Raw genomic sequence first — 25,279 nt, 5'->3', positions numbered from 1 at the left:
GTGCATGTCTGTGTCTGTGTGTCTCTGTGCGCCTGCCAGTGTGTGTGTGTACAGTATGTGTGTGTGCACACTGGCAGGTGTGTGTTGGATAGGGGTGTGCTGGACAGGGACATCTGGGCTGAAATTATCTCTGGCCCGTAAATTAAAAGTGTCTCTCTTTTCTTCCCGTCCAGGTGGGCAAGCAATAACGTTTGACAGAAAATGCGACGGAGGTCGTGTCTCTTCAGATGGCTGGGGATAGGCATGGTGCTTCTCTGTCTGGCCACCTACAGCTGGGCCCAAGACACAGAAGGTACAGTAGATCAGTGGCGACCTGTCATTCAGGGCAGGTGGGGCAGGTGGGGTTGCCTGTTTTGCATGTTATTTTGGCATTAATACGTGTCACATATCAGTTTGCAAACAATGTAAAAAAACTAAACAAAAAACATTGAGATAGTAAAGCCTATCTCTAGTTGCGCTGTGATTTGCTCAGTGTTCTGTCACTCATGGGGACACTACTTCACTGCCGAATCTAAGGGTAGAGCTCGAAAATTCAAGCCCCTTGGGTGCTGCCATAGAGTTACATTAGAAGTGCCGATCCAAGAAGGCTCAAGGTCATTGGCCACAGATAAAATGACGTCAAATCACGTTATTTCTACAGTAGCTTTGATTGGACTGATCATGTCAACATCCAGTGGTGGAAAAAGTACCCAATTGTCATACTTGAGTAAAAGTAAAGATACCTTAATAGAAAATGACTCAAGTAAAAGTGAATGTCATCCAGTAAAATACTACTTGAGTAAAAGTCTAAAAGTATTTGATTTTAAATATACTTAAGTATCAAAAGTAAAAGTAAAAGTATAAATAATTTCAAATTACTTATATTAAGCAAACCAGACGGCACCATTTTGTAATTATTTATTTACGAATAGCCAGCGGTATACTCCAACACTGAGACATAATTTACAAACAAAACATTTGTGTTTAGTGAGTCCGTCAGATCAGAGGCAGTAGAGATGCCAGGGATGTTCTCTTGATAAGTGCGTGAATTGGACCATGTTCCTGTGCTGCTAAGCATTCAAAATGTAACAAGTACTTTTGGGTGTCAGGGAAAATGTATGGAGTAAAAACTACATTATTTTCTTTCGGGATGTAGTGAAGTGAAAGTAAAGTTGTAAAAAATAGAAATAGTAAAGTAAAGTACAGACACCCAAAAAAACACCTTAAGTAAAAATACTTAAAAAATACTACACTGTCAACATCATACTTTTAAAATCTTAGCTAGCTGTCATCATCATGAATCAAGTCGACAATCTACTGGCAAATGCTTTTTAATCCTTGCCATATGAAGAGAAATAATGAAGAGAAATTAAACAAACATTACACAACACGTTGGAAATCACAAATTCAACAATGAGTGGTTTGGAAGGAATCAGTGGCTAACTGCAAGCATTGCAAAGCAATCACTAGTCTGCTATTCAGTGGAGTGGGTGTGTTGTCCCAATTCTGGGTTTAAGGGTATCTTTTTCAAGCTTAAAATTATAAACATTCAACATTGACCATGCTGTCAATCCAGCATGACTTCTGCCGCGCTCAAAACAACTGTTAACTCGGAACTGGGAAATCTGACATAAGTGAGTTCAAGACAACTGGGAACTCAGGAAAAAAAAAACAGCTCCGACTGGCAAAATAAGTTTTGAACGTTCATCCAACTCGGAATTGTAAGTCGGGAACTCGGGCCTCTTTCTAGAGCTCCGACCTGAAGATCACTGATGTCATCATGATTCAAACTTTTCCGAGTTCCCAGTTGTCTTGAAAGCACCATAAATCCAGAGAATGCAAGACTTTGATGACAAAGTTTGATGACAAAATTTGGCAACGAAGGACCGCCGTACCACCTTCCTGTTCAAGTGAGCACAGCACAACAAGGTGAGTCCAAAAATGTATTGTATGCTGCTGCATAAATTAAGTAATATGCCAGGGAGATATGTATACTGTAGCTAAGAAAGTAATACTAAGTGTATGTTGTGTAGTAAGCTGTTAGTAGCCCATGTGCCTCACCTTAATCATTTGGTCTATTTTCCCTTCTTAATTTCATCTTCTGTTCTGACTTGGTGGTGCACATGTAGCCTATAACCTGTTTTAGATAAATGTAATCATCGAATATTGTAGGAGCTTTCATTGTCTGCTTATATGCCCCCTTCATTTATCCTACGGTTCTGACTTGGTGTACAGGGAGAACACTGTAAGAACGGCCCATGTTCTGAATTCTGTCACTGTACATTTCAAAAGTGCTGAACAAATAAATCAAATCAAATTGTATTTGCCACATGCGCCGAATATAACAGGTGTAGACATAACAGTGAAATGCTTACTTACAAGCCCTTAACCAACAATGCAATTTTTTAAAGAAAAATGTAAACTAAAGTGTTAATTAATAAAAAAAATATTTAAAAAAGCAAATAGCTAAAGAGCAGCAGTAAAATAAAATAGCAGTAGGGAGGCTATATACAGGGGGGTACCGGTACAGAGTCAATGTGCGGGGGCACCGGCTAGTCAAGGTAGGGGAGGGGGGGGGGGGGTGCAAATAGTCCGGGTAGCCATGATTAGCTGTTCAGGAGTCTTATGGCTTGGGGGTAGAAGCTGTTGAGAAGCCTTTTGAACCTAGACTTGGCGCTCCGGTACCGCTTGCCGTGCGGAAGCAGAGAGAACAGTCTATGACTAGGGTGGCTTGAGTCTTAGACCATTTTTAGGGACTTCCTCTGACACCACCTGGTATAGAGGTCCTGGATGGCAGGAAGCTTGACCCCAGTGATGTACTGGTCCGTACTCACTACCCTCTGTAGTGCCTTGCAGTCGGAGGCCGAGCAGTTGCCATACCAGGCGGTGATGCAACCAGTCAGGATGCTCTCGATGGTGCAGCAGTAGAACCTTTTGAGGATCTGAGGACCCATGCCAAATCTTTTCAGTCTCCTGAGGGGGAATAGGTTTTGTCGTGCCCTCTTCACGACTGTCTTGGTGTGTTTGGACCATGATAGTTCTTTGGTGATGTGGACACCATGGAACCTGAAGCTCTCAACCTGTTCCACTACAACCCCGTCGATGAGAATGGGGGCGTGCTCAGTCCTCTTTTTTTCCCTGTAGTCCACAATCATCTCCTTTGTCTTGATCACGTTGAGGGAGAGGTTGTTGTCCTGGCACCACACGGCCAGGTCTCTGATCTCCTCCCTATAGGCTGTCTCATCGTTGTCGGTGATCAGTCCTACCACTGTTGTGTCGTCAGCAAACTTAATGATGGTGTTGGAGTCGTGCCTGGCCATGCAGTCATGGGTGAACAGGGAGTACAGGAGGGGACTGAGCATGCACCCCTGAGGGGCCCCCATGTTGAGGATCAGCGTGGCAGACGTGTTGTTACCTACCCTTAACACCTGGTAAGGGTAGGTAATACTTATATTGACTACGTCTGTTCTCGCTTACGTCTTAATAGAAATTACGGATTGCCTCTTATCTGCTTGTCGTCCCCTTATGCATTGTTTGTGCACATCAATTCTCAGTAGAAACCACATTTGTTTAAGCAAGTCAGCCATATCAGCAATGTTTTTTTTAAAGGCAGCAAATGAGGCTATATGAACTGTTTCGCTGCCAGACAAGGCTCTGCTGATAGCCAGGTGTAGCAGTGGTAAGGTGTTGGGACTGCTGTTGGGACTCTGGTGTTGAGACAGCTTTATGTAGACCCTAACAGTTTGTGGGCACCGTTTGTCACCGCTATAGTTCAATTAATGTATTGTTTTTGTTTTGTGTTGTGTTGTGTTGTGTAGTGGCTTTGCTGGCATGCATCCCCCCCCCCCCCCAAAAAAAAATGGTTTGCCCCACCAAGATTGACATGCTAAAATTGCCACTGTAGTAGATGGACAGGCCTTAAAGTGCAATTCCACCACTTTTCAACCTCATATTCATTATCTCCAGCACTAAACCAGTGTCTACATATGTGAAAACATATGTCTCTATGATCAGTGGTTAAAAAGATAAGAAGGTCCTAAAAAAATGCCTCTCTGTGACATAACAGGGTACCCGAAGGGAAGGTATTGTCTTGCTCCCCACACCACTGCAAATCTGATAGTGCTTGAAAATCCATCTTTTAAAATGTTTTTACTTTTGATGATGTCATCAGGTAGAACTTTTTAACTTAATATTTTGTTCTACAAAATGTAGAAATGTGCCGTTTTCATAAATGTTGAGACTGGTATTGCGCTGGAGATAATGAAAATGAGGTTGAAAAGTGATGGAGTTGCCCTTTAACGGCATGTGTGAATTTGGGTATTGTGACAGCAAATCAATAAATGTTCGTAAAATGTACAATTAAGTGTCTGTTCTATTCTATTTAGGATACATGGGCTCCGATACGATGCAGGAACAATTCGGTGCAGTTTGATTTATTTGCTATTTGTCTCCCCCCCACACATACACACTTTTGATCTGAAATCACCCTCACCCACTAATGAATTAGTCATTTTTACAGATTAAAAGTTTTAGCTAGTAATGTACTGTATCAATATTTATCTTTAACAATTAGTTATGACGTAGCCGATGAATATACAGCACAACATCGAAATTCACCCTGTGTCATAATCAAATGGTTTAGACCGTTTGGAAGTTGACAGACTCACTGTGAGCTTCTCTTCTTCTCCGCTTTGACCATGTAGTGCGGGTAGCAAAAGTGATTGCTGTCCCTGTTATGAAATTATCAACTTTAACCTGTATATCTAAAAATGTATATACACTGACAATATATACTGATTGTTTCAAGCAAAACTACCAAAACTATTGCTGATGGTGAACCTGAACAATCAAAATAAAATCTAATGTAAGCTCTGATCAGCATGCACCTATAGCCAGATGAGATTTGTGTCTCCGGCGGTAGCTTAGGCTACTTTTATTCAGGTAAAACACAATTTTCAACATTGCATTTGGTAAAAGTAAAGCCTAATAATGTGCAAGCCATTTTACAAACATTTAAATGCTGAAGGTGATGCACAGATGTGCCAGATCAGGTCGCAGTTGTAAATGAGAACTTGTTCTCAACTGGCTTACCTGGTTAAATAAAGGTGAAATAAAAAATAAAATAAAAATAAAAAATAGTCCTACCTCTTGTTGGTCAGAGAGTGTGGCGCACAGTTTGACTAGACTACTGGTATTGCCTGGGGTTGTTCGGCATGCAAAATAACTTGGAGATCAATGACTGTCAACATAATTACATGCTTAGTTCGACACTGAAGGAGAGGACACAGTTGTCACAAAACATGAGAGGTATTTTCGGAAGGTAGAAAGAAAGTAATTTGAGCAACAACAAAAAATTTTAACAGGCGATTCATCAGGTTTTAATCGACTTTCTGACCGATGCATGCTACATTTGGATCGGTTTGGGGTCCCGCAGCTGATGGACTTATATCTTAAACATTTCAACCTGGGACCGATGGTTATCGGTGAATCGTTATATCCCTACTTCTATTATATTCTATTATATGTGCTGAGTAAAAACATGTATACTGTTTAAATAAGGTTCACAGGAGGGGGTGGGTGTGAGCTTATTCAAAAATGCTCTAAACTGCGCGCCACGTTTAAGATAGTTTTGGTGAGGACAAATTCTCTTTGTTTAAGCTGGGGACAAAAGAAGAGCAGAGCAGTAGCGAATTACTTTCTTGGATGGATTTTATAGATATGCTCTATATTGCTTAATCACCTAACCCTAAATAAGTTTGAGTAGAAATGTGCTTAACAAGTTACATAATAAGTTGCATGGACTCACTCTGTTTGCAATAATAGTGTTTAACATGATTTTTGAATGACTACCTCATCTCTGTACCACACACATACAATTATCTGTAAGGTCCCTCAGTGGAGCAGTGAATTTCAAATACAGATTCAACCACAAAGACTAGGGAGGTTTTCCTATGCTTTGCAAAGAATGGCACCCATTGGTAGATGGGTCAACAAAAAAAAAGCAGAAATTGAATATCTCTTTGAGCATGGTGAAGTTATTAATTACACTTTGGAGGGTGTATTAATACACCCAGTCACTACAAATATACAGTCATCCTTCCTAACTCAGTTGCCGGAGAGGAAGGAAACCACACAGAGATTTGGTGACTTCATAACAGTTACAGAGTTTAATGGCTGTGATAGGAAAAAACTGAAGATGGATTAACAACATTGTAGTTACTCCACAATACTAACCTAAATTATAGAGGGAAAAGAAGCAAGCCTGTACAGCAGGGTTTCCCAAACTCGGTCCGCAGGTTTTTTGCCCTAGCACTACACAGGTGATTCAAATAATCAACTAATCACCAAGATAATATGAATTGGCTGTGTAGTGTTAGGGCAAAAAACAAAACATTCACCCCTTGGGATCCTTAGGACCGAATTTGGGAAACGCTGCTGTACAGAATAAAAATATTCCAAAACATGAATCCTGTTGGTAATACGGCACTAAATATACTTATTTTCCACCATAATTTGCAAATAAATTCATAAAAAATCCTACAATGTGATTTTCTCGATTTTTTTCCCTCATTTTGTCTGTCATAGTTGACGTGTACCTATGATGAAAATTACAGGCCTCTCTCATCTTTTTCAGTGGGAGAACTTGCACAATTGGTGGCTGACTAAATACTTTTTTTCCCCCACTGTATGTAAATTAGAGCTTTCTGTATTTCTTTTTCAATAAATAAACCATTTTGAATTCAGGCTGTAACACAACAAAATGTGGAATAAGTCATGGGGTATGAATAATTTCTGAAGGAACTGTAGCTTTGTTTAAATAAGTATCCTTATTTCCTTCTTTTCTTTCTTCCTTCCTTCCTCCTTTCCTTGCTTCCCTCCCTCCTTCTTTCCTTCATACTGTATTTATATAGCATGATACTTGCACAGAAATGGAATGGAATGCCTCCTTCTGAAGGTGAAAACAAAGCCTTGTGGGTTCCTTGTGGAAACTGTCTGTCAAGCCCCAACTAACACACCTGACTGCAATAATTAACTAATCATGATCTTCAGTGTGGAATGCAATTAGTTTAATCAGCTGTGTTTGCTAGGGATGGAGAAAAAGTGTGACACCACTCCGGCCCCCGAGGACTGGAGTTGCTCATCCCTGGTCTAGACGCATAAACAGCCAAGCATCTACCCCTGTTGAGTGAGGAAAGCACTGACCTTTGAATTACCCCTACAATATGGATTTATCTGTACCATTTTACAACTACTGGAGAGTTAGTCTCCTTTAGTACATGGCTTACCTTGGAGAAACTACTGTAGGTAATGCCTTTAAATAAGCTATTTTCACAGCTATATAGAGTTTTGGCTGGCACACACAACAGCTCATTAATTTCCTCCAGTCACCTTGGAGAAAAGTTAAGTCCTGCTTAAAGAAACTTGATCTGCTCTTTTGCTTGAGATAAGAACAACTCTGTGTATGCTTATGTTTGTGTATTTTTTCAGTTTTGAGAGCTTATATGTGCTTGTGTGTGAGTGCGTGTTGGAGTGTGTTTTTTCTGTGTGTATGTTCTGTGCATGTGTGTTTGTGTGTATGTGTGTGTGTAGCCTATGTACTGTATGTGGCCGTTGTAGCAGGCCGCCAGTGTCCGGTCTGTAGCATGAAGTCATGAGCTCTAATGTTTGGCTACTGCGTAGCAACCTAGTGGTGCCAAAAGCCCTGGTCTGCACTAGAAAGCCTATGTAAATCACATTCGCCAGAATGGCCAAACCAATTTTTTTACACTGCCGTTTAGAGCTCTAAAATTAGTTTATTATGTTCAATCCCCACAGTGAATTATTAAATAGTGATCCATTCTGACTACTACATTTGTTGTCACACAGCACCACGTGCTGACACAGACCAATCACGGGCCGACAGGCTACGAGGAAGCTCGCGCCCTCATGCCACAGACATTAAGGTTGACTCTCTCAGGCAGGTTGAAAACCACTACATCGACCATGATCCTTTGCTAGTTATGGCCACTTTCACCATGATCCTTAGATTTTTTGGTGCCAATCAGCCCCATTCATCAATATGGCATGCTTCAAATTGAAATACTTAATGTGCCAACGGGAGTTTTCCATAGGAATACGTGGATGAAGTCAGTGCTATCACTATCTACTGGTTTTAATGTCTATGGGTTGTAGCCTGTAATTGGATTGAGTGTTTGTATTACGTACGTCCATGTGTATGTTTGTGCTGTTCTTGCGTCCATATTTGGAGTAGGCTTAGCTAAGAGAAGCACTAATGGCTGGCTTTTACCTAAACACATTCTATCTCTTAAATATGGTTCATTGAGTCTAGGCGAGTCCTGACAATTAGACATATTTTCACTAGCCCATGTCAAGTATTTGATGTGTCATTTTATGTAACATAAAAGTCAATGTCAGAGTGTGGTAGCTAATGTTGCTTTGAAATAGTGTTTCAGAAAAGGTACCCTCATTCAGAGTTGTTGCACTTACATTTACACACACATACAGTGCCTTCAGAAAGTATTCACAGCTCAAGAATTTTCCCACAATTTGTTGTGGTACAAAGTGGTTTTGTCAACCATCTACACAAAATACTCTGTAATGTCAACTTTTTTTTTTCATGGTTTGGGATAGGCCCTTTATTTCCGTGAAGGGAAATCTTAACGCTACAGCATACGATGACATTCTAGACGATTCTGTGCTTCCAACTTTGTGGCAACAGTTTGGGGAAGGCCCTTTCCTGGTTCAGCATGACAATGCACCCATGCACAAAGCGAGGTCCATACAGAAATGTTTTGTCGAGATCGGTGTGGAAGAACTTGACTGGTCTGCACAGAGCCCTGACCTCAACCCCATCAAACACCTTTGGAATGAATTGGAATTCTGACAGCGGGCCAGGCCTAATCGCCCAACATCAGAGCCCGACCTCACTAATGCTGTTGTGGCTGAATGGAAGCAAGTCCCCGCAGCAATGTTCCAACATCTGTTATCAAGTAAATCAAAACAAATTATAATTGTCACATGCGCCAAATACAACAGGTGTAGACCTTACTGTGAAATGCTTACTTACAAACCCTTAACCAACAATGCAGTTTTAAGAAAATAGAGTTAAGAAAATATTTACATAATAAACTAAATAAAATTTTAATTAAAAGTTACACAATAAAATAACAATAATGAGGCTACCGGTACTGAGTCAATGTGCAGGGGTACAGGTTAGTCTATGTAATTTCTACATGTACACTACCGGGGGAGGTGTCAATTAAAATACAGTGCCTTGCAAAAGTATTCATCCCCCTTGGCATTTTTCCTATTTTGTTGCATTACAACCTGTAATTTAAATTGATTTTTATTTGGATGTCATGTAATGGGCATACAAAATAGTCAAAAATTGGTGAAGTGGAATGAAAAAAATAACTTGTTTCAAATAATTCGAAAAAATTAATAACGGAAAAGTGGTGCGTGCATATGTATTCACCCCATTTGCTATGAAGCCCCTAAATAAGATCTGGTGCAAACAATTACCTTCAAAAGTAACATAATTAGTTAAATAAAGTCCACCTGTGTGCAATCTAAGTGTCACATGATCTGTCACATGATCTCAGTATATATACACCTGTTCTGAAAGGCCCCAGAGTCTGCAACACCACTAAGCAAGGGGCCCCACCAAGCAAGCGGCACCATGAAGACCAAGGAGCTCTCCAAACAGGTCAGGGACAAAGTTGTGGAGAAGTACAGATCAGGGTTGGGTTATACAAAAATATCAGAAACTTTGAACATCCCACGGAGCACCATTAAATCCATTATTAAAATATGGAAAGAATATGGCACCACAACAAACCTGCCAAGAGAGGGCCGCCCACCAAAACTCACCAACCAGGCAAGGAGGGTATTAATCAGAGAGACCAAAGATAACCCTGAGTATCTGTCCATAGGACCACTTTAAGCCGTACACTCCACAGAGCTGGGCTTTATGGAAGAGTGGCCAGAAAAAAGCCATTGCTTAAAGAAAATAATAAGCAAACCCGTTTGGTGTTCGCCAAAAGGCATGTGGGATACTCCCCAAACACATGGAAGAAGGTACTCTGGTCAGATGAGACAAAAATGTAGCTTTTTGGCCATCAAGGAAAACGCTATGTCTGGCGCAAACCCAACACCTCTCATCACCCCAAGAACACCATCCCCACAGTGAAGCATGGTGGTGGCAGCGTCATGCTGTGGGGATGTTTTTCATTGACAGGGACTGGGAAACTGGTAAGAATTGAAGGAATGATGGATGGCGCTAAATACAGGGAAATTATTGAGGGAAACCTGTTTCAGTCTTCCAGAGATTTGAGACTGGGACGGAGCTTTACCTTCCAGCAGGACAATGACACTAAGCATACTGCTAAAGCAACACTTGAGTGGTTTAAGGGAAAACATGTAAATGTCTTGGAATGGCCTAGTCAAAGCCCATAACTCAATACAATTGAGAATCTGTGGTATGACTTAAAGATTGCTGTACACCAGCGGAACCCATCCAACTTGAAGGAGCTGGAGCGGTTTTGCCTTGAAGAATGGGCAAAAATCCCAGTGGCTAGATGTGCCAAGCTTATAGAGACATACCCCATGAGACTTGCAGCTGTTATTGCTGCAAAAGGTGGCTCTACAAAGTATTGACTTTGGGGGGGGTGAATAGTAATGCATGCTCAAGTTTTCTAATCTAATTTAATTCCAGGTTGTAAGGCAACAAAATAGGAAAAATGCCAAGGGGGGTGAATACTTTTGCAAGCCACTGTAGTCCGGGTGGTGATTTGATTAATTGTTCATCAGTCTTATGGCTTGGGGGTAGAAGCTGTTAAGGAGCCTTTTGGCGCACCGGTACTGCTTGCCATGCGGTAGCAGAGAGAACAATCTATGACTTGGGTGACTGGAGTCTTTGTCAATTTTTTGGGCCTTCCTCTGACACCGCCTGGTATAGAGGTCCTGGATGGCAGGAAGCTTGGCCCCAGTGATGTACTGGGCCATACGCACTACCCTCTGTAGCGCCTTACGGTCGGATGCCGAGCAGTTGCCATACCAGGCGGTGATGCAACCAGTCAGGATGCTCTCAATGGTGCAGCTGTATAACTTTTTGAGGATCTGGGGACCCATGTCAAATCTTTTCAGTCTCCTGAGGGGGAAAAGGCGTTGTCGTTCCCTCTTCACAACTTTCTTGGTGTGTTTGGACCATGATAGTTTGTTGGTGATGTGGATACCAAGGAACTTGAAACTCTCGACCCGCTCCACTACAGCCCCGTAGATGTGAATGGGGGCGTCTTCGGCCCTGCTTTTCCTGTAGTCCATGATCACCTCCTTTGTCTTGCTCACGTTGAGTGAGAGGTTGCTGTCCTGGCAGGCACCACACTGTCTCATCATTGTCGGTGATCAGGTCCAACATACCCATAACATCTCATTGTTATAGCAGCAAATGGGGGACCAACTACATATTAATACCCACAATTTTGAAATCAGATGTTCAATGAGCATGTAGTGTTTTAGAATCACCTTTGGCGGCCTCCCGAGTGACCTAGCGGTCTAAGGCACTGCATAGACATGCTTGAGGCGTCAATACAGAACTAGGTTCGATCCCTGAGCTGTGTCACAACCGGCCGTGAACCGGAGTCCCATAGGGTGGCGCACAATTGGCTCAGCTTCGTCCGGGTTAGGGGAAGGTTTGGGCAGAGGGGCTTTACTTAGCTCATCGCGCTCTAGCGACTTTTTGTGGCGGGCCGGGCACCTGTAGGCTAAGTTCGGTCATCAGTTGAACAGTGTTTCCTCTGACACATAGGTGCGGCTGGCTTCCTGGTTAAGCGGATGGGTGTTAAGGAGCGCAGTTTGGCTGGTCATGTTTCGGAGGACGCATTACTCGACCGTCGCCTCTCCGAGCCCATTTGTGAGTTGCAGCGATGAGACAAGATCGAAGTTGGGGATAAAAAGGAGGGAAAAAAGATTCACCTTTGGCAGTAATTACAGCTGTGAGTCTTTCTGGGTCAGTTTCTAAGAGCTTTGCACACATGGATTGTAAAATATCTGGCCATTATTCTTAGAAAAATTATTCAAGCTCTGTCAAGTTGGTTGTTGATCATTGCTAGACAGCCATTTTCAAGTCTTGCTATAGATTTTCAAGCTGATTTAAGTCAAAACTGTAACTATGCCACTCAGGAACATTCAATGTTGTCTTGGTAAGCAATTCCAGTATATATTTGGCCTTGTTTTTTAGGTAATTATCCTGCTGAAAGGTGAATTTGTCTCCCAGTGTCTGTTGGAAAGCAGACTGAACAAAGTTTTCCTCTAGGATTTAGCCTGTGCTCTATTACATTTATTTTTTATTGCCCCAAGAAATCTTCCTAGTCCTTGCCGATGACAAGCATACCCATAACATGATGCAGCCACCACCATGCTTGAAAATACAAAGAGTGGTGCTGAGTGATGTGTTGTGTTGGATTTTCCCCAAACATATATCTTTGTATTCAGGACAAAATGTTATTTTTTTGGCCAAATTCTTTGCAGTATTACTTTAGTGCCTTGTTGCAAACAGGATGCATGTTTTGAATATTTATATTCTGTACAGGCTTCCTTTTCTTCACTTTGTCATTTATCTTAGTATTGTGGAGTAACTACAATGTTGTTGATCCATCCACAGTTTTCTCCTATCAGAACCTGTCTCTTTGTAGTGACTGTTTGTATTGATACAACTTCCAAAGTGTGATTAATAACTGCACCATGCTCAAAGGGATATTCAATTCAAAGTCTGTTTTAGTTATTTTTACCCATCTACCAATAGGTGCCCTTCTTTGAGAACCTTTGGAAAACCTCCCTTGTCTTTGTGGTTGAATCTGTGTTTTGAAATTCACTGCTCGACTGAGGGACCTTACAGATAATTGTATATGTGGGGTACAGAGATGGGGTAGTCATTTAAAAATCATGTTAAAAACTATTATTGCACACAGAGTGAGTCCATGCAACTTATTATGTGACTGGTTAAGCACATTTTTACTCCTGAACATATTTAGATTTGCCATAACACAATAGTTGAATACTTATCGACTCAAGACATTTCAGCTTCTCAATTATAATTAATTTGCAAACATTTCTAAAAACATAATTCCACTTTGACATTATGGGGTATTGTGTCTAGATCACTGACAAAAAAATCTAAATTTAATCAATTTTAAATTCAGGCTGTAACACAACAAAATGTGAAAAAGGTCAAGGGGTGTGAGTACTTTCTGATGGCACGGTCTCTCTTACGTATCTACTCTATGGATGGATACAGAGTAAGTGACCGGACTCAATGTGGCATGTGATTATATATTTCCTGTTCTTGTCCTCCTTGTCTCTGTGTGTTATCTGTATTTTTCTCACGGTGACCTGTTCCTCAGTCTAGCAGTGGCGCTCCAGCCCAGTGATTATAACTGGGGCCACAGCCTGTAATTTGAACGAATGCAGACGGGATAATTACACAGGGAGCAGGGAGGAATTTGAGGTAGTTAGACCACTCACAAATGAGGGCTGATTGGCTCTCTGTGTGGAAACACAGGCATTTGCTGAAGCATGAGAAGAACAGTGTCTGTGGTGTGTGTGTGTGTGTGTGTTCGTTTGTGTGTGTGTGTGTGTGTGCCTTTTGTAGGCCATTTCCAACCATAAATCTTCCTGCTCTGTCTGTCTGTCGGTCAGTGCCCTCTAGTCTCACTGTCTGTTTGTTGTCTGTCTGTCAGCGTCCAAAGGTACCACAATGTTGTTACAGTATATACACTGCTCAAAAAAATGGGAACACTTAAACAACACAATGTAACTCCAAGTCAATCACACTTCTGTGAAATCAAACTGTCCACTTAGGAAGCAACACTGATTGACAATACATTTCACATGCTGTTGTGCAAATGGAATAGACAACAGGTGGAAATTATAGGCAATTAGCAAGACACCCCCAAAAAAGAAGTGGTTCTGCAGGTGGTGACCACAGACCACTTCTCAGTTCCTATGCTTCCTGGCTGATGTTTTGGTCACTTTTGAATGCTGGCGGTGCTTTCACTCTAGTGGTAGCATGAGACGGAGTCTACAACCCACACAAGTGGCTCAGGTAGTGCTGCTCATCCAGGATGACACATCACTGCGAGCTGTGGCAAGAAGGTTTGCTGTGTCTGTCAGTGTAGTGTCCAGAGCATGGAGGCGCTACCAAGAGACAGGCCAGTACATCAGGAGACGTGGAGGAGGCCGTTGGAGGGCAACAACCTAGCAGCAGGACCGCTACCTCCGCCTTTGTGCAAGGAGGAGCAGGAGGAGCACTGCCAGAGCCCTGCAAAATGACCTCCAGCAGGCCACAAATGTGCATGTGTCTGCTCAAACAGTCAGAAACAGACTCCATGAGGGTGGTATGAGGGCCCGACGTCCACAGGTGGGGTTTGTGCTTACAGCCCAACACCGTGCAGGACGTTTGGCATTTGCCAGAGAACACCAAGATTGGCAAATTCGCCACTGGCGCCCTGTGCTCTTCACAGATGAAAGCAGGTTCACACTGATCACATGTGACAGACGTGACAGAGTCTGGAGACGCCATGGAGAACGTTCTGCTGCCTGCAACATCCTCCAGCATGACCGGTTTGGCGGTGGGTCAGTCATGGTGTGGGGTGGCATTTCTTTAGGGGGCCACACAGCCCTCCATGTGCTCGCCAGAGGTAGCCTGACTGCCATTAGGTACCGAGATGAGATCCTCAGACCCCTTGTGAGACCATATGCTGGTGCGGTTGGCCCTGGGTTCCTCCTAATGCAAGACAATGCTAGACCTCATGTGGCTGGAGTGTGTCAGCAGTTCCTGCAAGAGGAAGGCATTGATGCTATGGACTGGCCCACCCGTTCCCCAGACCTGAATCCAATTGAGCACATCTGGGACATCATGTCTCGCTCCATCCACCAACGCCACGTTTCACCACAGACTGTCCAGGAGTTGGCGGATGCTTTAGTCCAGGTCTGGGAGGAGATCCCTCAGGAGATCATCCGCCACCTCATCAGGAGCATGCCCAGGCGTTGTAGGGAGGTCATACAGGCATGTGGAGGCCACACACACTACTGAGCCTCATTTTGACTTGTTTTAAGGACATTACATCAAAGTTGGATCAGCCTGTAGTGTGGTTTTCCACTTAAATTTTGAGGGTGACTCCAAATCCAGACCTCCATGGGTTGATACATTTGATATTCATTGATAATTTTTGTGTGATTTTGTTGTCAGGCACATTCAACTATGTAAAGAAAAAAGTATTTAATACGATTATTTCATTCATTCAGATCTAGGATGTGTTGTTTAAGTGTTCCCTTCATTTTTTTTTAGCAATGTAAGTTAGACTGATAATCAAAAACATGCAACAATCTATCATTAAACCCTACATCAAAACATGGAAATAAAATGGAAACATAAAAACCAATAACAGATGAGAGAAGTAGTTATCACACAGCTCTTTCTCTCTCAGCCTTTCTATGTATCCCATATCTCTCTCTAATATTCTCTTTCCTAGAGCTCTTTCTTCACCTTCTCATTTTCCTCTTTACCTCATATGCTTTAACAGTCTCATATCTCTGACAGTCAGTTTGTACTGTGAGTCTGTCTGAACAGTGTGGCATAGCATTATGCAGTGCAGTATTCCCATCATGCATATCCACTCTGTGTCCATCAGTGCTATCTGTCTCTGAGGATCCGCGATCAGCAGGCCCCACAGTTTAGGAAAGGTTAGTGAAAGGTCAAGCCTCAATCTGGATGACAATGCACAGACCTTTCTCATCCCTCTCTTTACCTCTCAATACAATCACTCCAAATCTCCTGATCTTTAGTGTGTGTATGTGTGTGTGTGTGTGTGTGTGTGTGTTTGTGTGTGTGTGTGTGATTTTGTGTGTAATGACAGCCATGTGTCCTCCCCTCACATTCCATCTATCCTTCTCTCATTCTATTCCTCTCTCTCTCTCTCTCTCTCTCTCGCTCTCTCTCTCTCTCCGTCTCTCTATATTCCTCTCTCCATCGCCCCTCCCTTGTCTTTGTCTGACATTGTTACGCTATTTTGGAGATTGTCTGATTAGAGGCCAGATGTGCAGACTGTGTCTGGCGGTAGCAGCCCCTAGCTGTGGGGGCATTGGAGCGGCTGTGTGGATGGATGTTTTAATTTGGCAGCCAGCAGGCTGTAATCAGGCTCAGTTTGGCCCAGGAGGGTGGGGGCTTGCTGGGTTTGGCTGGGCCTGAACATGGCCTCTCCTGGAGCTCAGACTGGTCCTTGTGCAGGATCACCTCAAAGCAGTTCACTGGGATTGTGATTGCAACGCTCGCCCCTATGGCAGTCCAGCTCACCTCAGGTAGGGAGAAGTGCCGGAATGAAAGGGTAAGAGGGGGAGCAGGGAGGGATATAAGAAGGAGAGAGTGTGAAGGTTTACTCAAGTCCAGTAAAACGTACTTATTACTTTCTTTCACTATTACTCTTTCTATCGTTCATTCTCTTTCTCTCTTTCAGATACATATAAGGAATATAAGGGAGACATAAAGGTGCAGAATGATTGTCATAAAGCACAGTCCTTCTCAACATCGATCTAGCTTTTTCCCCTTAAGTGAAGGAGAATGGCTGTTTGTGATGCTGAGTACCAACAAAAAAAACACAATGTACCATGATTTATGTGTTAATATGGTGTGCTGAAAATGTTGACTCAATAGTGCACTTTGTGATAAAAGCACCAAATTTGGCACAGAGGTAGATATAATTTATGTACCCTGAAAAGATATAGATATGGAGCCACCCCAGAACTGGCACCTGATGGGTGTGGCAGCTACTTGAAAAAAAAATATATAATTCAAACATTCTAATACATATTTAGCTTCCAGTCAATGTCTCTATACCACATTGAGAGTATTGTCTTTCAAATGCAATTGGGACTGAGTTGATAGCCCATTGCATTCCAAAGTTAGAGCTAAAAGTCTGATGACACCGGCGCCAATATCGCCAGCCGTCTTAGGTTGTACCGTTATGTCAGATTAGCTCAATCACCAATTTCTCAGCCTCTGAGTATGACAGAAACATGACAAGTTGCTATGGATGAAATGTATCAAAATAACTGTTAAAAACATGAAAAACATACAAAAACTTTTTTCAACACCTAATTTGACTATAAATGTGTGAACATTTAAAAATATATGCTTATTTTGAGGGAATTAAAACCATTTAATTGTGTTACAAAAGGTTTATAAAATAAATAAAAAGTATTACTGCTTGACAGAGTCTCTTTGCAATCATTACCAATTTGGGGTGAAAAAAATTGGTTATAAAATGTGTTATAAATATGTTGCTGCTTTTAGGGTTAACCATGTTACAAACAATGGAGTAAAACAAGCTTGTATTTGGGGTTTTGATGGGGTACGACAGTTGAACAAAGCTTATGAGGCATTTATAAGTTAAAGTGCCCCACCAAAGGGAAGTAAAATGATAGGTTACAATGACTTTGCTCATGATGCCCGCCACAAATGATATGTAAAAACACCACATATCGGACACAAAACAAAAATACAAATGTAAAAACAGCACAACAAAATAGATAAGCAAGTTTAATTTTGTTTTGCGAGTGCCTTTTCATTATAGGATAGACACTTGTGGTTTGTAGTTGCACCAATCAAAGAAGTGAAGTGAAGCAAATCCATTAGCGACGGGGGAAGTGGGGTTGCAAAATGCAATTGTATCACGTAATTATATAATTTATAAAATGGTCATATTTTTTTTTTTAAACAGACTAGCTCAAATATAAGTGAAACTTCACAAATTATCCAATGGATTATGAAAATTTCTGTTTGCACCACCTATTTTAATTTGCTCCATGGCTCAGGCTGTTTGGCTCAGCTCATTCGTGACTTGTGAAGATGAAGAACTTTGCAGGTTTTTCTGATTAATAAACAATGCCATGTTGGTGGGTGGACGTCATCTCATATGAAAAGACACAGCATTGACACAGATTTTTCTCATTTCGACGCCAAACCCACCATTGCTATGCATGGCCAAAGAGCTCTACTTTCATGTAATCCAACAAATACATTGGCACTTGGATTGGAACCGGTGATTGGTCAGATGGCATGAAAATAGAGCTCTTTGGACAAATCAAATCAAATGTTATTGGTCACATACACATATTTAGCAGAGTTTATTGCGGGTGTAGCGAAATGCTTGTGTTCCTAGCTCCAACAGTGCAGTAGTATCTAAGAATTCACAACAATACACAAATCTAAAAGTAAAAGAATGGAATAAATAAATATTAGGACGAACAATGTCGGAGTGGCATTGACTAAAATACAGTAGAATAGAATACAGTACATACAGTGCACTCAGAAAGTATTCAGACCCCTGGACTTTTTCCACATTTTGTTAGGTTACAGCCTCATGCTAAAATTGATTAAATCGTTTTTCCCCCCCCTCATCAATCTGCACACAATACCCCATAATGACGAAGCAAAAGCTGGTTTTTAGACATTTTTGCAAATGTATTAAAAATAAAACACTGAAAAATCACATTTACATAAGTATTAAGACCATTTACTCAGTACTTTGGTGAAGCACCTTTGGCAGCGATTACAGCCTCAAGTCTTCTTGGGTATGACGCTAAAAGCTTGGCACACCTGTATTTGGGGCGTTTCTCCCATTTTTCTCTGCAGATCCTCTCAAGCTCTGTCAGGTTGGATAGGGAGCATTGCTACACAACTATTTTCAGGTCTCTCCAGAGATGTTAGATCGGGTTCAAGTCCGGACTCTGGCTGGGCCACTCAAGGACATTCAGAGACTTGTCCTGAACCCACTCCTGCATTGTCTTGGCTGTGTGCAAGGCCCTTCACACCCGATTGCTCAGTTTGGCTAGGCGACCAGCTCTAGGAAGAGTCTTGGTGGTTCTAAACTTCTTTCATTTAAGAATGATGGAGGCCACTGTGATCTTGGGGACCTTCAATGCTGCAGAAATGTTTTGGTACCCTTCCCCAGATCTGTGTCTCGACACAAACCTGTCTCGGAGCTCTACGGAAAATTCCATCGACCTCATGATTTGGTTCTTGCTCTGACAAGCACTGTCAACTGTGGGACCTTAAATAGACAGGTGTGTGTCTTTCCAAATCATGTCCAATCAATTGAATTTACCACAGGTGGACTCCTATCAAGTTGTAGAAAAATGTCAAGGATGATCAATGGAAACAGTATGCACCTGAGCTCAATTTAGAGTCTCATACCAAAGGGTCTGAATACTTATGTAAATAAGGTATCTGTCAATGCTGCCATCTATCCACGGTTTCTGGTTTGGGTAGGTTTTAATAGTCACCTTCGGAACAACATCCCCTATACACTTCCTGATGAAGTCAGTCACCGTGTCCGTGTAAACATCAATGTTATTCTAAGAGGCTACCCGGAACATATCCCAGTCCGTGTGATCAAAACAGTCTTGAAGCATGGATTCCGATTCGTCAGACCAGCGTTGAATAGACCTTAGCACAGGTACTTGCTGTTTGAGTTTCTGCCTATAGGAAGGGAGGAGCCAAATTGAGTCGTGATCGGAGGGCAGGGGAAGGCCTTGTAGGCATCTCGAAAATGCGAGTAGCAGTGGTGTAGTGTTTTTCCTAAGCGAGTACTACAGTCAATGTGTTGATAGCACTTCGGTAGCGTTTTCCTCAAATTTGCTTTGTTAAAATCCCCAGCTACAATAAATGCGGCCTCAGGACATGTGGTTATAAGTTTGCATAAAGTCGAGTGTAGTTCGTTGAGGGCCGTCATGGTATCGGCTTTAAGGGAAATATACACGGCTGTGACTATAACCGAAGAGAATTCTCTTGGGAGGTAATACGGTCGGCATTTGATTGTGAGGTACTCTAGGTCGGTTGAACAAAAGGACTTGAGTTTCTGTATGTTATCACAATCACACCATTAGTAGTTAATCATTAAACACACACTCCTGCCTTTCTTCTTCCTGGAGAGTTATTTATTCCTCTCTGCGCGATGAACTGAGAACCCAGCTGGTTGTATGGACAGGGACAGTATATCCCGAGAGGAATATGTGAAACTGAGTATGTTACATTCCCTGATGTCTCTCTGGAAGGAGATCCTCGTCCAGAGACTGAACATTCGCGAGTAATATACTCGGAAGAGGTGCATGGTGTGCCCGCCTCCTGAGTCGGACTAGAAGTCCACTCCGAATACCTCTTCTCTGCCGGCGGCATCTTGGAGCAGCCTCTGGGATAAGTTCAATTGCTTAGGAGCTAGAAGCAGAGCTTCCATGTCTGTCGACGCCATCAGTTTGGTGTCGAAATGAGGATGCATGAGCACGAAAGAACCCAATACCTGGATCTTTGATGTTATGGGGCTATTTTGCTTCCACTGCATTATGAACTTTACCCAGTACCAGGATATTTTAGCCAAAAACCTTGTTGCCTCTGCAGTGGTGTGTATTCATGGATGCCAAGGGAAGCCAGCCTTCCCCCCAAAAATGACCCAAAAAAAAACATAAAATAATTCAGCTTTTGTCTCTCTGTGTTTCATACTTTTCTTTCAATTCGCAAGAGGCTGAATGTATCGGACCGGAGAAAGCATCTGAACGAGCGAAACAGCACCCCTCTGTTCCTGTATGTGTAGGCCATCTATCCGATGCTGTCTGGTCAAAAAGAGTATGACATTGTTGCCGCCCAAGGGAAGCCAGCGAGCATTTGGCCTACTTTGATGAAAAAAGTGTAAAATAATAGCCAATCAGCGTTGAGCTAAACTGAGTGAGCTCAACTGTGAATGGTCCTGGCGCACCAAAAAAAAAAGTGTGAAGCGAAGCCAGTTTGGATTTGGCTTCACTCCTATAACATCGCATCGAGAGCATACATCATTGACAGAAACAACTTGAATTGTTGCATCTCGTTGTGTTAGCTAGCTAGCTAAAATTGGCCCTTTCCTAAATTAGCCATGGATGGAGATAGGGATGTGGACTTGTGGTCTTCCTTAATTCTCCGTACTGGCCAATGATTATAATGGCAATTCAAATCCAACCATAAATTCATACATTGTGCCCCTGGCCTGAGAGGATGGAAGTTCAATATATAGCTAGATGCTAATGAGAACTAGTTAACGTTGGCCGTGAAAGGCCACCTCCCGAGTGGCGCAGTGGTCTAAGGCACTGCATCACAGTGCTAGCTGTGCCACTAGAGATCCTGGTTCGAATCCAGGCTCTGTCGTAGCCGTCCTTGACCGGAAGACCCATGTGGCGGCGCACAATTGGCCCAGCATCGTCCAGGGTAGGGGAGGGAATGGCCGGCAGGCATGTAGCTCAGTTGGTAGAGCATGGCGTTTGCAATGCCAGGGTTGTGGGTTTGATTCCCACGGGGGGCCAGTATGAAAATTTAAAAATAATGTATGCACTCACTAACTGTAAGTCGCTCTGGATAAGAGCGTCTGCTAAATGATGTAAATGTAAAGGAAGTTAGGCTAACGAGCAAGCATTTTAACCAGGTAGCCTAGGGCAACAGAAAATAAAAGTGCACTGTATGACGGAGTCATAGACCGTTTCGTCAACATGAAAGAGAGGAGGATGGCATTGGCGTTTCTCTACAAGTAGGGTGAGTTAACATGTTTTTTCTACTTGCACACACACACACACACACACACACACACACACACACACACACACACACACACACAAACAGAGAAATCAACACCATGGACAGCCATATCATATTTAGCTTACAATGATTGGACTAAATTGTTTTCTGTCAACTATAGTTGTCACTGTATTAGAGTAAGCATAGGTGATTTGATTATGTTGACATGTTGAAAATGTTGAAGTTGAAATGGTGCTGGAATAGTAGAGGCATCTCCTGTTTTCTTTGAGACTTGCGATAACTCTGTGGTTCTAAATTAAAAGTTGTTTAGTAGTTCAAAAATGTCAGAAACATTAACTTGCTTGACCATGCTGTAGGTCATGTAACTGTTTATGCTTTGTGGACTTCACCGGAAAGAGGTTGCTCTCCGGTTTTGTGATGAAACAAAGGTGTGATTGAATTTATTCTGCCACTGTATCTTCTTATGGTCTTGACCTTAGGCCTATATATATCACAGTCGCAAGGCATATGAACTAACAGGTTATACTGTAGAGCAAACAATGCAATTATCACAACACATAGGTTGTAATATGGCAATTTTTTCTGGCTTGGCTTCCCCAGTGATTTTACCCATGCACCGCTACTGTGCCTGAAACGTATCAGCAAGTGGATCTTCCAGCAAGACAATAACCCCAAGCATACATCAATATCCACAAATAAATAGTAAATTGGCTACATGTGTTAGTATAAAATAATATAATTACCCTTTTTTTGGCATACAATATAGCACAGTATTTCAATTATTTATTTTATACAGGACATTTTGCTCATCTTTATCAATGGTGTCATTCATTTCAGACCCCATTGTACTTATCATTAATAAATCCAGCACTATTTTCTTTAGAACTTGACTTCATTCCCTCATAATTCCACAATCTTTACCATGAGTAAAGTCGAGCGAACGTGCCAGTTCCAAGTGGAAAAAGCATCTAATTTATTTTTCCCAATAGAAATACTAGCATTCTCCATACACTGTAATTTATGAATTGATAAGAGCTATTGATAAAAGCTAGGTGAATTAGTAATCCGTTTGGAGAATGGGATTGTAAATACACATATCAATTGTTTTAGATTATTTTTCCTTATGATCCCTGGAGGAATGTGAAACCAGTCATATGCAAGCAAACTGAAAATCATATAAAAATGACATGTATTGAGGCCCCTTTTCCACGGTAACTAGGCTATAAATAGCTGTGCTGTTATTACACATTTTTATTGTATGCCCTCATAATTTGTGTGGATGAAATTTGGAGACACAAGCTATAGGCTTCTGTAGGGCCGAACCTGCAGAGTTGATGTATGCGCTTTAGAATGTATTAATTATATGCCCGGGTTTATCTCAGTTATATTTTTAAATGTATATCATGTTACATATTAGCCACTATCGGGAGCCACCATCAGTATTACCCACAAACATTTATAACTGTCACTTTAGTGTTAGCTTCCTTCAATTTGTAGCCTACTGTCACGACTTCCTCCAAAGCTGCCTCCTCTCCTGGTTCGGGCAGGCTTCGGCGTTCGTCGTCACTGGCCTTCTAGCCACTGCCGCTCCTCATCTCATCATTCCATTTCTTTTGTCTTGTTTATTACACACACCTAGTTCAAATCAAATCAAATCAAATTGTATTGGCCACATGCGCCGAATACAACAGGTGCAGACATTACAGTGAAATGCTTACTTACAGCCCTTAACCAACAGTGCAATTATTTTTAATAAAAAAGTAAAATAAAACAACAAAAAAGTGTTGAGAAAAAAAGAGCAGAAGTAAAATAAAATAACAGTAGGGAGGCTATATATACAGGGGGGTACCGGTGCAGAGTCAATGTGCGGGGGCACCGGCTAGTTGAGGTAGTTGAAGTAATATGTACATGTGGGTAGAGTTAAAGTAACTGTGCATAAATAATTAACAGAGTAGCAGCAGCGTAAAAATATGGGGGGGGGGGCAGTGCAAATAGTCCGGGTAGCCATGATTAGCTGTTCAGGAGTCTTATGGCTTGGGGGTAGAAGCTGTTGAGAAGTATTTTGGACCTAGACTTGGCACTCTGGTACCACTTGCCGTGCGGTAGCAGAGAGAACAGTCTATGACTAGTGTGGCTGGAGTCTTTGACAATTTTGAGGGCCTTCCTCTGACACCGCCTGGTAAAGAGGTCCTGGATGGCAGGAAGTTTGGCCCCAGTGATGTACTGGGCCGTACGCACTACCCTCTGTAGTGCCTTGCGGTCGGAGGCCAAGCAGTTGCTATACCAGGCGGTGATGCAACCAGTCAGGATGCTCTCGATGGTGCAGCTGTAGAATGTTTTGAGGATCTGAGGACCCATGCCAAATATTTTCAGTCTCTTGAGGGGGAATAGGCTTTGTCGTGCCCTCTTCACGACGGTCTTGGTGTGTTTGGACCATGATAGTTTGTTGGTGTTGTGGACACCAAGGAACTTGAAGCTCTCAACCTGTTCCACTACAGCCCGGTCGATTAGAATGGGGGCGTGCTCAGTCCCCTTTTTTTTCCTGTAGTCCACAATCATATCCTTTGTCTTGGTCACGTTGAGGGAGAGGTTGTTATCCTGGCACCACACGGCCAGGTCTCTGACCTCCTCCCTATAGGCTGTCTCATCGTTGTCGGTGATCAGGCCTACCACTGCTGTGTCGTCGGAAAACTTAATGATGGTGTTGGAGTCGTGCCTGGCCATGCAGTCATGGGTGAACAGGGAGTACAGGAGGGGACTGAGCACGCACCCTTGAGGGGCCCCCGTGTTGAGGATCAGTGTGGCAGATGTGTTGTTACCTACCCTTACCACCTGTGGGTGGCCCGTCAGGAAGTCCAGGATCCAGTTCCAGAGGGAGGTGTTTAGTCCCAGGATCCTTAGCTTAGTGATGAGCTTTGAGGGCACTATGGTGTTGAATGCTGAGCTGTAGTCAATTAATAGCATTCTCACGTAGGTGTTCCTCTTGTCCAGGTAGGAAAGGGCAGTGTGGAGTGCAATAGAGATTGCATCATCTGTGGATCTGTTGGGGCAGTATGCAAATTGGAGTGGGTCTAGAGTTTCTGGGATAATGGTGTTGATGTGAGCCATGACCAGCCTTTCAAAGCACTTCATGGCTACAGACGTCAGTGCTACGGGTCGGTAGTCATTTAAGCAGGTTATCTTAGAGTCCTTGGGCACGGGGACTATGGTGGTCTGCTTGAAACATGTTGGTATTACAGACTTAGTCAGGGACATGTTGAAAATGTCAGTGAAGACACTTGCCAGTTGGTCAGCACATGCTCGGACTGCACGTCCTGGTAATCCGTCTGGCCCTGCAGCCTTGTGAATGTTGACCTGCTTAAAAGTCTTACTCACATCGGCTACGGAGAGCGTGATCACATAGTCATCCGGAACAGCTGGTGTTCTCATGCATGTTTCAGTGTTGCTTGCCTCGAATCGAGCATAGAAGTGGTGTAGCTCGTCTGGAAGTCTTGTGTCACTGGGCAGCTCGCGGCTGTGCTTCCCTTTGTAGTCTGTAATAGTTTTCAAGCCCTGCCACATCCGATGAGCGTCAGAGCCGGTGTAGTACGATTCAATCTTAGTCCTGTATTGACTCTTTGCCTGTTTGCTGGTTCGTCGGAGGGCATAGCGGGATTTCTTATAAGCGTCCGGGTTAGAGTCCCGCTCCTT

General features: G+C 42.6%; 1 protein-coding gene across 1 annotated transcript in view; it reads left to right on the top strand.

The window, feature by feature from the left end:
- Window positions 1–201: 201 nt before the first annotated feature.
- The window catches only part of LOC311129322 (protocadherin-15-like), a gene marked incomplete at both ends in the record, with an annotated part of 432,090 nt that continues 407,012 nt past the window's right edge, over window positions 202–25,279 (top strand). Inside the window, one exon of the mRNA XM_084161599.1 lies at window positions 202–292. Coding sequence (XP_084017725.1) covers window positions 202–292 — 91 coding nt within the window. The remainder of the gene's footprint in view (window positions 293–25,279) is intronic.

This window comes from Coregonus lavaretus (assembly GCF_964263955.1).
Source record: "Coregonus lavaretus genome assembly, chromosome: 1".
Classification (NCBI taxonomy): Eukaryota; Metazoa; Chordata; class Actinopteri; order Salmoniformes; family Salmonidae; genus Coregonus; species Coregonus lavaretus.
The sequence above is the reverse complement of the archived record's forward strand: the minus strand, read 5'-3'. Positions and strand labels throughout refer to the sequence as shown.